At 41.0% G+C, this 13,381-nt stretch overlaps 1 protein-coding gene across 4 annotated transcripts in view; it reads left to right on the forward strand.

The window, feature by feature from the left end:
• Positions 1-13,381, forward strand: part of HACE1 (HECT domain and ankyrin repeat containing E3 ubiquitin protein ligase 1) — a 612,560-nt gene that overhangs the window by 418,371 nt on the left and 180,808 nt on the right. For all 4 annotated transcript variants that reach the window (XM_068135928.2, XM_068135929.2, XM_078768515.1 and 1 more), the window contains 2 exons: positions 10,177-10,928; positions 11,943-12,099. In XM_068135928.2, the coding sequence (XP_067992029.2) occupies positions 10,177-10,928; positions 11,943-12,099 (909 nt within the window). The remainder of the gene's footprint in view (positions 1-10,176; positions 10,929-11,942; positions 12,100-13,381) is intronic.

The raw sequence follows: 13,381 nt of genomic DNA on the forward strand, positions 1-13,381 counted from the left end.
ACTTGGTGGACCGGTTTGGTGTGTGACAAGGACGATTCGATTCGATTTTGGTGAAAATCTGAATATGGATTCTGATATGAGAATTATTTAATTTGGTAAAGTGATTCTTCACCATTGGGAGATGGGGACAAAAACGATACATAGCAGGATATCTCAAAAAGTTGTGGATGGATTTGGACGAAACTTGGTGGACCGGTTTGGTGTGTGACAAGGACGATTCGATTCGATTTTGGTGAAACCCTGATTATGGATTCGGATATGAGAATGATTTAATTTTTAAGGTGATTCTTCACCATTGGGAGATAGGGCCAAAAACGATACATAGCAGGATATCTCAAAAGGTTGTGGATGGATTTGGACGAAACTTGGTGGACCGGTTTGGTGTGTGACAAGGACGATTCGATTCGATTTTGGTGAAAATCTGAATATGGATTCTGATATGAGAATTATTTAATTTTAAAAGTGATTCTTCACCATTGGGAGATAGGGCCAAAACGATACATAGCAGGATATCTCAAAAAGTTGTGGATGGATTTGGACGAAACTTGGTGGACCGGTTTGGTGTGTGACAAGGACGATTCGATTCGATTTTGGTGAAACCCTGATTATGGATTCGGATATGAGAATGATTTAATTTTTAAGGTGATTCTTCACCATTGGGAGATAGGGCCAAAAACGATACATAGCAGGATATCTCAAAAGGTTGTGGATGGATTTGGACGAAACTTGGTGGACCGGTTTGGTGTGTGACAAGGACGATTCGATTCGATTTTGGTGAAAATCTGAATATGGATTCTGATATGAGAATTATTTAATTTGGCAAAGTGATTCTTCACCATTGGGAGATGGGGACAAAAACGATACATAGCAGGATATCTCAAAAAGTTGTGGACGGATTTGGACGAAACTTGGTGGACCGGTTTGGTGTGTGACAAGGACGATTCGATTCGATTTTGGTGAAAATCTGAATGTGGATTCTGATATGAGAATTATTTAATTTGGCAGAGTGATTCTTCACCATTGGGAGATGGGGACAAAAACGATACATAGCAGGATATCTCAAAGAGTTGTGGATGGATTTGGACGAAACTTGGTGGACCGCTTTGGTGTGTGACAAGGACGATTCGATTCGATTTTGGTGAAAATCTGAATATGGATTCTGATATGAGAATTATTTAATTTTGTAAGTGATTCTTCACCATTGGGAGATGGGGACAAAAACGATACATAGCAGGATATCTCAAAAAGTTGTGGATGGATTTGGACGAAACTTGGTGGACCGGTTTGGTGTGTGACAAGGACGATTCGATTCGATTTTGGTGAAAATCTGAATATTGATTCTGATATGAGAATTATTTAATTTTTAAAGTGATTCTTCACTATTGGGAGATGGGGACAAAAACGATACATAGCAGGATATCTCAAAAAGTTGTGGACGGTTTTGGACGAAACTTGGTGGACCGGTTTGGTGTGTGACAAGGACAAATAGATTCGAATTTCGTGAATATCTGGTCTATCATTGGGATACAAAACATAACTCTTCAGCGTGGCGGAGGTATGCTCCCTACCGAGTGCCGTTCTAGCATCGCACCCCGAGATGTTGCTGCACCCATAATGAGTCATCAAATCAAATGCTTCAAAAAGTCAGCACATTACAAATGTTCTTGAAAAGCCACCTTAGACCATGGTGATAAGTAGGTTCAAAAACAGGTCATAAAAGGCCTCAGAAGCACCAGACCCTCCAGGTGGTTCTGTATGCTTCTCCGGGTCCCAAGGGTGGAACATATTTTGCCATAATTGAGCGCATTGATACAGCAGCTTGGGTGAGATGCACCTGTCCAGTGCTGCCCATGTGTTTTCACTCTGTAGCTAAAGACCCATCTGGTGCTGACATTTTGCCTTGTGCTATTGCCGTACGACATTATTTGGCGGTTCCATTCACCATGCTTGTCGTGTGTCCCCGAGGAGACCGGGTGGTGGGTTTTTTGCTCCGTTTACACAGCAGCGCTGTCGATCCGTACACACCACAGGTGCAGTCGGATTAGGGGTAGATTCTGTTTCTCGCATCGCTTCTTGCACTTCGGTGCCCCCCTCGGGTGTTTCCCGCTCATATTGCGGCGGATCGGGGTTTTAATAACGAGCACACAGTTGCATGCGGATCAGCCTTGCCGGAAGCTTGTGGTGCACGGTCCCGTGTTTATGCTCTGACGCCGGCAGCCAACATTGAAGGGATGGGATAATTAAAGTGAGGCGAGACCTGCAAATGTCTTTCAGCTGTCACGCTGGCCTGGTTCCAGAAAGACTCCCAGCCCCCTCTGTCACACAACCACCAATCAAAAATAATCAAAGGCGGCTCGTCTCTGTCCACACCGCACCACCACCTGACGTAGCCATGCTTCTTCCGTTGCAGATGTTGCATATTTAAACCGAGGCCCAAGCAGCCTTGTGTATAAGGAACCTGGTAGTTTGCAAGCTTTTAGAAGATTGCTCGGCTGTTACACGATGAACGATTCAGGGTTGAGGAATAAGCGCTATATTTAACTAGATGGTATTCATAGAATACCCTTCGCAGTCATCTTGTTGTGAGCCAACTCTTCTGTTTTTGAACATTTTTTTTCTTTGATCCAATATGGCTGCCAGACCACGTGAGCGATGACATCATAAACTTATATTCTCTAATATAATTGTTCCATAGATCATGCTCAATACATTTCAAACTGATCAGACTAAGCGTTGTCCCTGTCCAATTATGACGTCATAATTATGGCACCAATGACGTCATCGTTAACAACACCTATTCCCGATAAGGAGTTATTTACAATGATCCATGTTTCAATTTTTTCCATAGAGCGGTTTTGGAGATGTCGAGGTGCTATGTTTTTCGGTTTTTCCAAGATGGCGCCTGTACCACATGATCTATGACGTCATGATTATCATTAAAATATTTAGAAAGGAGGAGGTGCTCCTATGGTGAAAATTTAGTGTCCATCAGACCAACAGTTGCTGAAAAAAAATTCATAATGATCAGATGGATAAGTGTTGTACTTGTCGAATTACGACGTCATAACGAAGGCACGGATGACATCATCATTAACATATCTTATTCCCCATGGGGAGTAGTTGACAATGAGCCAGGTCTCAATTTTTTCCATGGAGTGGTTTCAGAGATACAGATGTGCGAAGCTTTTCCAAGATGGCGCATGTACCAAGTGACATATGACGTCATAATATTCACTAAAATATTCTACAGGAGGAGGCCCTCCTCTGGCAGCCAAGATAAGAGATGGTTCTAGACAACTGTTTTAAAGACGTGGAGGGAGGAGTGGGATTGAAGAGAGTGAGGGAGTTTGTTCCAGAGGCGGGAGTAAAGAGGAATGAAAGAGTGAAGGTGAACAGAGAGTCTTGATTTTGGCAGTTTAACCAGAAGAGGGTTGCTGGCAGATCTTGTGCGACCTGTAGGAATATTTGGGGGACAAAGCACAGAGAGAGCTGGGGGGGGCAAGGCCAGAGAGGAGTCGGTAGAAGACAGAAAGACCACCAACCTGCCTGCGGTGAGTGAGTGAAAGGCCCTTAGAGTTAGCTTCATCGCAGGAGATTCCAATGATTCTAAAAGCTTTGATTTCAACAGCGTGGACCTGAGCTTTGCAATTCCTATTTAATTTTCAAGTCAATCGGATGAAAATTTATGATTTTGGAAGTTTGACCTTAAGTTGATGCTTTGACCTTCTGACCTTAAAATAGTTGTTTTCCCAATTCAGCGAAGTACTATGCAATTGCTGTTTAATTTTCAAGTCATTAGATGAAAATTGATGATTTTTCAAATGAAAATGGATGATTTTTGAAGTTTGACCTTGAGTTGACCTTTGACCTTTTGACCTCAAAAATAGTTGGTTTACCAATTTAATGACTCAATTTGCGAATGTTGTTACATTTTCAAGTCAATCGGATGAAAAATGGCAATTTTTAGAATTTTGACCTTTGACCTCAAAATCAATAGGCTTCTCAATTGTGACGACCTCTACAACTTGGAGAAGTTTCATGACGATCGGATTAGAATCTGTAGGCGAGTGAGAGACAAACAAACAGACAAACACACAGACAGAATAACAAACGCAACCGACCAATATACTTGAAAAATCTTCGATTTTGCAAGTAATAATTTTTTGGGGATGACCAGAATGAAAGGTTATTCTGTGTTCGCAAAAAAACCACCAGGATGATGTCGATAAAGAACAGTGACATCGACCAAGACCTCTCCATCTTGGTCCATGACCCCATAGTTCAAAATGTTGCATCTCTCGTAACACTGATCATTTCATAATCCCAATATGGCTGCGCTTTGAAGACTCTGGCAGAACGTTCAACCGTCATGATGATCCAATGGGTCGTTTCAAAGAAGGATTTTTCCATTAATTGTTTATTGAGAACAAATTATTTGAAAACTTTATATTTATATATATATATATATGAAGATCCGCTTTTATAACAAAGCGGGAGATCCCCCTGAGAATGGCTGTGATGATCCGCTGCTGGACGTGGGTGTCTGGAATTAAAACACTTATCCTCGGGCTTGCTTCGCAGCACACAATCCAGGAAGCAATCCCATTGTAATTACGGCTTATAATTAGGTGAAATTTATTTTAATGCGTCAAACCAAATTTTCTCTTTGCATCCGACCACCACCTCCCTCTCCTATCCCCCAATGAAAGCTAGCTTCGGTTGACGTCTTGAAGCCAAATTAAAATCGTGCTTCTCGTCTGAGTGCAGGATTAGTTCAGGTCATTGTGCAGCGGAACTGTCTCTTTCCGTCGTTGACTTTTTATGTGTACGTACTATGTAGACATTTCTCTGACAGTGTGCTCACTAATTGTCAAATAACATTTCCAAACATGTAAGTTAAATGCATTTTAAATTTAAAGTTATATTGTTATTTTTAAATTGTTAATTTTAAATTGTTTAATTGTTTTAAATTGTTAATTTTAAATAATTTCATTGTTTTAAATTGTTAATTTTAAATTGTTAATTTTAAATTGTTTAATTGTTTTAAATTGTTAATTTTAAATGGTTAATTTTAAATTGTTAATTTTACATTGTTAACTTTAAATTGTTTAATTGTTTTAAATTGTTAAATTTCAATTGTTAATTTTAAATTGTTTACTTGTTTTAAATTGTTAATTTTAAATTTTAAAGTTAAATGCATCTCCAAGCACGCAAGGATGCAAAAGGACCTCTTGCGATGTGCTTTGTGCGTCTTCGTACAATTGTTTGGTTTCTGTGCAATTGGACGCACGAGGCGTCAGGTGCGCAGCTTCACACAAACATTCCGATTGGTCAGCGAAAAGTGGAAACCTGCAATCGTGCTTTGTTATCGAGAAATTTCCCACACTTCATTATTCATTCCTCAAACGACTTTGCCGCATGCGACTCGAGGAAATTATCTCATGCGAAAAGGCACGCATGCATCGGCGGTTTCAAATTTAATAGCCGGCTGGCATCCACCTCGGATCTTCGGCATCTCCTTTTCCGACCACCATATTGTTCCGCCGCTCCACAAAAAGAAAAAGTAACCTTTGTTATTTAAAAAAAAACAAAAAAACCTCCGTATGTTCTTTGCAAATTTCTGGTACTTTCTGGAGGTTTCTGGAGGGTTTTTTAAACCAGTACAAATTATCGAGAGTGCAGGCTGATTAGGTGGCCCGGTAAGCAAAACATACTCAAATCACAGTCACGTCATTCAAAGGGCAAATGCTTACTGTGGGCCTTTCTACTCGCTGCCACAAGCCAAATAAATTGGGCCTTGTTGAATGAATAGGCCTGTGTGGATTTCCGCCCTTTTCGGACATCAAACATCGACACATGATTGTTATATTTAAGCTTCCATTGATCATTTCTTGGCCACCCGGTACTGCAACACTGAAGAGCAATCTCATAATGTTTTCTCTTTCTCTGCTTCTTTGTTCTCAGCCAACGGTTACTGATTGCATGTAATATCTGAGGCCTTGCCGGCTGTTTTTTTAGCGAAGGTTTTTTGATTGCCTTTCTCAAGGATCGTTTCTTTCAAAAGGTACAAAATGGACTTACCATTGCCATCAATGCCGCTATTACTTGCCCTGTAAAGGTCGGCCTTTCCTTTTACTCGGGTGCTGTTAAAGAAGGGAGCACGATGTACTTTTGCAAAACCCCAAACAATAGCGATGAAAATTTTAAGGCTTCAGTTGAAAAGTCAAAAAAGCATGACTGCATTGGCACTCGTTTTGCATTTCCATTTGAATATGCGATGGTGGTGGTTTGGGAAAGAGATTAACAAGGGAAGTTGCGTCAACGTGATATGCGGAGATTGACGGACAAATTGATGATCACGAACTCTTGGCTTTTCCATTTGTAAGCAAATGATATTGGGTGAAGTTTCTATTTTGACATATTTGTGAGAAAGATAGAGTTGTGCTGATTGACTCGGATTGGACAGATGTTCCAAAAATATTTTTTGGAAACCCCCCCCCCCCCCCCCCTCCGACATCTTCGAGATGCTTGTGCCTGTCATTATCACGTCGAAGAAAGAAAGTGACATCACTGTCACTTCACAACCAACTTTTACTTTTCAGAAGTCATTTGGTGGCAATTTATGCCGACTGCTTTCTCCACTCTTTTGCAAAGTTTTTGACGGAACGTGGACGTTTCTTTTCACTTCTTGATTCAATTTGCATCTTGTGCTGTCAAATGCTACACGCAAGAAGCTTTAAATCGCAGGTGTAGCTTTGCAGAAATACCTCGTAAATTTGAGCCTTCTGCATAAGTCTGGGCAAAGTCAGGTACTCAAATCTCATTTTGATTGGTACTCAGAAACACTGCCGTTTCTTGTCCATTTTGAGTTTTGTGTTTGATTGCAAGATTTGTCATAAGCAGATTGTAACCTCGAAATTTCCAATGTTCATGGACTGAATTGGCTAGCAGGATGGCCTACGCCCTACAGGTACGCACACCTGGGTTTGAATCCCGACACAGCTACAAACTGTCATCCCGGTGTTTCGCAGGCAGGGTGATCTCTCAATGTGTGTGACGTCCCTCCGATGGACATTAAGCCGGTCGTCCCATCCTCCAGCATTAGTTGGTGGGCGTTAAAGATCCCATGGTGTCATTCGCGAAGAGTATTTCAGCTATCGTCCAGGCCCTGAACTAATTACAAATTGTTGTCCTGACTTAGATCCAGAATTATTATCCAGATATTATTCTGGACTCAGATCCAGAATTAGATTAGATCTGATGTTAGAATTGTTGTCTGAGTCCAGGATTGTAACCCCAGCCAATAAATTGTTTCCGCAGCACTGATGCTCTGCATTTAGCATCTAACATTGATGAGTAAATTAATTAATGAATGGACTGTACGATCAATTTAAGAGGTAAAACTTTTTAATTATTTATTTCGGTCAAAGCTTTGCGTCTGATTCGATGATGTTTATCTTTTCAAAGGCCTATGGGTAGTGTTGTTAATTACGCAGGTGTTTTGGCAAAAAAATATACATTTAAAAAGTCCAACAGAGTTTACTACTTTCACCTTTAACGTGATGCATATCACCTGATCCTGAAATTGTTGGCTGCAAAATTGTGGAAATGACTGTAATTTGCCATTCCTGGCTTTCTTCCTTGACCTTAAGATGCTTATTGTTGATACGTTGGAAAGGATTATGGCTGCAGATGCTATCTGATGACTTATTGTCTTGTCTATATTTCATTTTAGTTGTTTATGTAAGGTTTCCTTTTTAAAATTCATGTTTATTGTATGCTTGCTTTTTATGCCTCCATCGACGATGTCGCTGGAGGCATTATGTTCTCAGGTTGTCCGTCCGGCTGTCCGTCCGTCCGTCCGTCCGTCCGTCCGTGATAGGTTTTCGTTACCGTGATAACTTGAGAACGGCTAAAGGGATCTTAGTCAAACTTGGCACAGGTATGTATAATGAGGTAAAGATGAACTTATTAGATTTTGGGGTTACCGGGTCAAAGGGCAAATGTCAGAGGCCATTTTAGGTTAAAAAAAATTAAAAAATACTGTTACTGCGATAACTTGTGAACCAGTGATGAGATTCTGACCAAATTTGGTGCACTTATGTAGAATGAGGTAACGATGAACTGATTAGATTTTGGGGTCAAGAGGTCAAAGTCTGTAATAGGTCTATAACTTGAGAACGGCTGAAGTGATCTAATTCAAACTTGGTACCGGTATGTATAATATTGTAAAGATTAAGGGATTTCGTTTTGGGGTCAAAGGTCAAAGGTCAAATCTGTAATAGGTCTATAACTTGAGAACGGCTGAAGTGATCTCATTCAAACTTGGCACAGGTATGTATAATGAGGTAAAGATGAACTGGTTAGATTTTGGGGTCACTGGGTCAAAGGGCAAATGTCAAAGGTTATTTTATGTAAAAATACTGTTACTGCAATAACTTGTGAACCAGTGGTGGGATTCTGATCAAATTGGGTACACTTATGTAGAATGAGGTAATGATGAACTGATTAGATTTTGGGGTCAAGAGGTCAAAGGTAAAAGTCTGTAATCGGTCTATAACTTGAGAACGGCTGAAGTGGTCTAATTCAAACTTGGTACAAGTATGTATAATATTGTAAAGATTAAGTGATTAGATTTTGGGGTCAAAGGTAAAAGGTCAAATCTGTAATAGGTCTATAACTTGATAACGGCTGAAGTGATCTAATTCAAACTTGGTACAGGTATGTATAATATTGTAAAGATTAAGTGATTAGGTTTTGGGGTCAAAGGTCAAATCTGTAGTCTGTCTATATTTTGAGTACGGCTGAAGTTCCTTTCACTCACTCACCACAGGCAGGTAGGTGGTCTTTCTGTCTTCTTCCGACTCCTCTCCAGCCTTGCACCCCCAGCTCTCTCTGTGCTCTGTCCCCCAAATATTCCTACAGGTCGCACAAGATCTGCCAGCAACCCTCTGATGGTTAAACTGCCAAAATCTCGGCTCTCTGCTCACCTTCACTCTTTCATTCCTCTTTTCTCTCGCCTCTGGAACAAACTCCCTCACTCCCTTCAATCCCACTCCTCCCTCCAGGTCTTTAAAACAGCTGTTCACCACCATCTCTTATCTTCCCCCATCCAAAACCTTGATCTTTTCTACCCCCGCTAATTCATCCCAGATCCACCTTGTTTGAAATTCCAACTTCTTTCCTGGAAGTCCTGGCAGTGTCCATATGTTTTATACCTCTCCCACCCCCCCCCCTTCCCATGCCCCCCCTTCCCATGCCCCCCACCCGAAAGCCCTCTCCCTCTCACAGATCTCTCGATGTCTCCATGTCTCTCGGTCCCTGCTCTCAAATGTTGTGTTTGTGTCCTTCCCTCTCTCTCCCCATCTTGTCTACCGCTCCCGATGCTATATGTTATATGTTTTATGTGTCGGTTTGTCTTTCTGTGTGATTAAGGTTCACTCTTTCACGAGCCTCGATCTTGTATACAAAAAGAGAGAAAAAAAAAAAGTGATCTAATTGAAATTTGGTTAGGGTATGTTTAATGATGTAAAGATTAAATGATTAGAATTTGGGGTCAAGAGGTCAAAGTCTATAATAGGTTTATAACTCGAGAATGGCTGAAGTGATCTAATTCAAACTTGGTACAGGTATGTATAATGATGTAAATATTAACGGATTCGATTTTGGGTTCAAGAAGTCAAAGGTTTAGGGTCAAAGTCTGTAATAGGTCTATAACTTGAGAATAGCTCAAGGGATCTAATTCAAACTTGGTACAGATATGTATAATGATGTAAAGATTACCTTATTAGATTTTGGGGCCAAAGGTCAGTTTGGCCAAAGGTCAGAGGTCATGTCAGGTAAAAATGTGAGAAATTGTGAACCGCTGAAGGGATTTAAATTAAAACTTGGTACAGGTATTTATTATGATGTAAACATGAACTGATTAAATTTTGGGGTCAATAGGTCAAATGTCAGAGGTCATGTCAGGTAAAAATGTGATAACTTGGGCACAGCTGAATGGATTTAAATCAAACTTGATACAAGTATTATAATGATGTAATAGTGTGGGCGGAGGCATATCAGTCAACGTTGTGACGTCAAAGAGTGCCGTTTTAGTTGTATTCTTGTTATGTATACTTCCCATTTTTTAATAAGCCGTGATTGTGCCCCCCTTTCCTCCGCACTCTTTCCCAGCCGTTGGAACCTCTCTGGCAATCCCTCAATGAATGGCTTGTACTACTTGGCGCTGAACTGGAGACCAATGCAAATTGGAGCCCTGATGTGAACCGAGCAAGGAGGATGGTGTTTTTGCAACCGACTGGCCCTGAGGCGCTGGTTGAGAATAATTCCATAAGGCCGACCCTGCCTGGAGGGGACGAGCAGGCACCAATGTTTGGAAGCAGCACTTTGAGTGATAGGGTTATGGAGACAGATTCCTTGGCCACGGCTGATAGTGCTATTGCCTCTTGTGAGAGCACACATGGTGGTGCATGCTGGAATAGAGAATATGTGACTGATGCTAATGAAGAGGCCCATGGGAAAGGAATTCTGAAAGGAAATACCACCGCAACAGCAGACATGGAAGATGGAAGAGATTTGGTGAAAACCGAAGATCATCAAGGCTCGCCAAATGGCGATAAGAAATTTGCTCATAATTCTCAGTCAGTGGGTTTGCCAGGTATTGAGTTTGGCTGTGACACAACCCCATGTGATTATCGGAGTAACCTCATTAATAGTCCCTGCCGTGATCTTATTCGGCCTCTTCCAGCTGGGGTGTTTTGTGCCAGAGGTGCATCCGGCATACGAGAAAACAACGGTCCTATGTCTGTTGAAAAGGCACCAGCTGCAGGTGCAGGCAGCGAGGACGTGATTGAGGTAACGGCAGATCGGCTGAGTGCAGTTATCCAAGCATTTTACCTCGTCTGCAGCTGCCCAATGCCCAGCGGGTAGGTCTTTGCCCTCATTCCCACCTCACCCCTAACACCCACCGTCTCCAATTCCTGCTTTTATGTCGGTCTTGTACCCAATTGGTGTCATATTGGAAGTCTTGAGTGCCTTGGCTCTTTCGGTGCCCCACATTTCTCAAAATAAATGGGGTGCCCCACATTTGGCAAATAAAATACATTTACATCTTCATGCAGCTGTATTAATCAAATTGGCGCCCCTTTATATTAACTTTTCTCGAGCATTACTTGGTTCCTCCTAAGAACACAAGGGTAGTCCAGCATGCACATGAGTTTTTTTGAATGTCTCTTCTTTTCTATACTTTGCCACATGGCACATACCATATATAAAGGGGCCTTTTCTACACCCCTGGCATTTTTCCCAAGAATGTTTACTCCTTCTAACTTTGCAACTGAAACTTATTTTTCTTTGACAAGGCTAATAAACTAAAAATTACATGTCATAAACACGAATGCCCCCAATATCCTTATTTCCTAGACGAGTTTGTAAAAAACGTTTTATTTTTATTTTGATCATTTCCCATGCAAAAAGTATTCTCACAAAATCAGAGGGGATTATAAACAAATTTCTATCAGATCCCCTAAAAAATAATTTGATGCTTTTTTCTTTTTTTGCAAGGGTTAGGTGATTCCGTTTTATAAAATTCAAGGAAACCTTTCGAAGCTTTATTGCGTACGATTTCATTGTTAGTTACAGACACCTCACATGTGTACAGTATGGACTTCTTTGCCACATATGTTCACAATGAAATACATGAACATGAAGCATGTTGCAGCTAAAAGTGGCCAATGGGTTGACTTAGCGCGTAGCCATGTTGCATTGGAGGTGGCATAGCAGTTTATTTTTGACAAACTTTTCTCCCAGGCACTATTCGACTTTGTCCGTGGATCATTGGTTCAGATAATTGAAAAGATCAGGTGAGAGTCGGCAGGATGGGGTCAGGAAAAGTCGGGTAGTGCTTTATAATCCACTTAATTTTTTTTCTGTTGCGCCAGGATGACTCCACCCCGCTTCATAGAATTCGTCTGCAAACATGACAAAGTGCTGAAGTGCTTTGTGACACGGAAGCCCAAGATAATTTTCACCAATTTCCATTTCCTGCTTGAGTGTCCGGAGCTGATGTCTCGCCTTATGCACCTCATCAAGGCCCAGGTGAGAATTTGGAACCGAGAGGAACCTAGCAGCAGTTTGAGGATTTTATTGGCAGGATCACACCAAGCGCAAATAATACTGCATGCAAGAGTCTGTCATGGCCTAGGAATACTCGTGACAGCCTGTCAAGGTCAGGGGACATTGGCAACAGACTGTAAAGGCCTGTAAATACTGGCAACAACCGTTCCATGTCTGGGAATACCTGCAACGGCCTTTGAAGGCTGAGTTATACTGCTATGAGCCTATTTAGGCCTAAACAGATTGGCGGAAGCCTGAGATCGAAAAAAAACCAGTAAGAGATTTGGCAACAGAATGACCTGCAATTCAATATTGACAAAAGCCTTAGGCCGAGGCACGCTAGCAAGAGCCTGAGGCCTATACAAATCTGCCATAGACCGAGGCCTAGGAAAACTGGCAGGAAGGCGATTTGGGCCTATGGTTAATATATATATCAGGGTGAGTCAAAAGTAGAGCCCGATTTCTTTATATATATATATATATATATATATATATATATATATATATATATATATATATATATATATATATATATACACATACACACGTTTCTGTCAGTTGATTGTTTGTTTGCCATTTGTATTACGGTGTACAAGAAGGTAGAAATAAATGAATGACATGTTTATCTAACCATTTATTCGGGGGAAAACTATTACGGAAGTGTACCAAGCTGTTTTACTTGCAATTTTCAAAGTGCCGAACGTTTTCGGACGACCGGACTTCTTTGCAGTGGCAACCGACCCTGTTGCTTCAAATTTCTCGAAAATCAATCGTATGTTTCTTCCCTGGGGTGGGTTAATATCGAATTCCTGGCCCAAACGGCATGCCGCCATCGTTGGTTGTTCATGACATTTGTAGTAATGTTTCACGGCCGCAATGCGTTGATTCATTGAAAGGTAATTCATGGTTCAATTTGGTGCAAATTCAGTAACTTTCCAAACTCTCAGCAATAACCTACAAAACAAAAACAACAAGTACAAAAAGTTTTAATTAAAACAAAAGCCGCGTCGATGTTACACAATGCCTAGATGCAGCTGTGCCTATAACATCGATGTTATAGGCACAGGACATTCCTATTGATTCGATTACTTGATGTTATTTTTGTGCAAAGTGAAAATATATCTCGGCAATTTCCCGTGTGTGGCGACGAATTTTTAATATATCTCGGCATTTTCCCGTCTGTTATTTCAGGCGGTGTATGACTGACCATGCCGCGATTAAAAAAAAAAAAATCTTGGCAATTTCCCGTGTGTGGCGAAACGTG

The sequence above is a fragment of the Myxine glutinosa genome, chromosome 14 (genome assembly GCF_964187855.1).
Source record: "Myxine glutinosa chromosome 14, kmMyxGlut1.1, whole genome shotgun sequence".
Taxonomy (NCBI): domain Eukaryota; kingdom Metazoa; phylum Chordata; class Myxini; order Myxiniformes; family Myxinidae; genus Myxine; species Myxine glutinosa.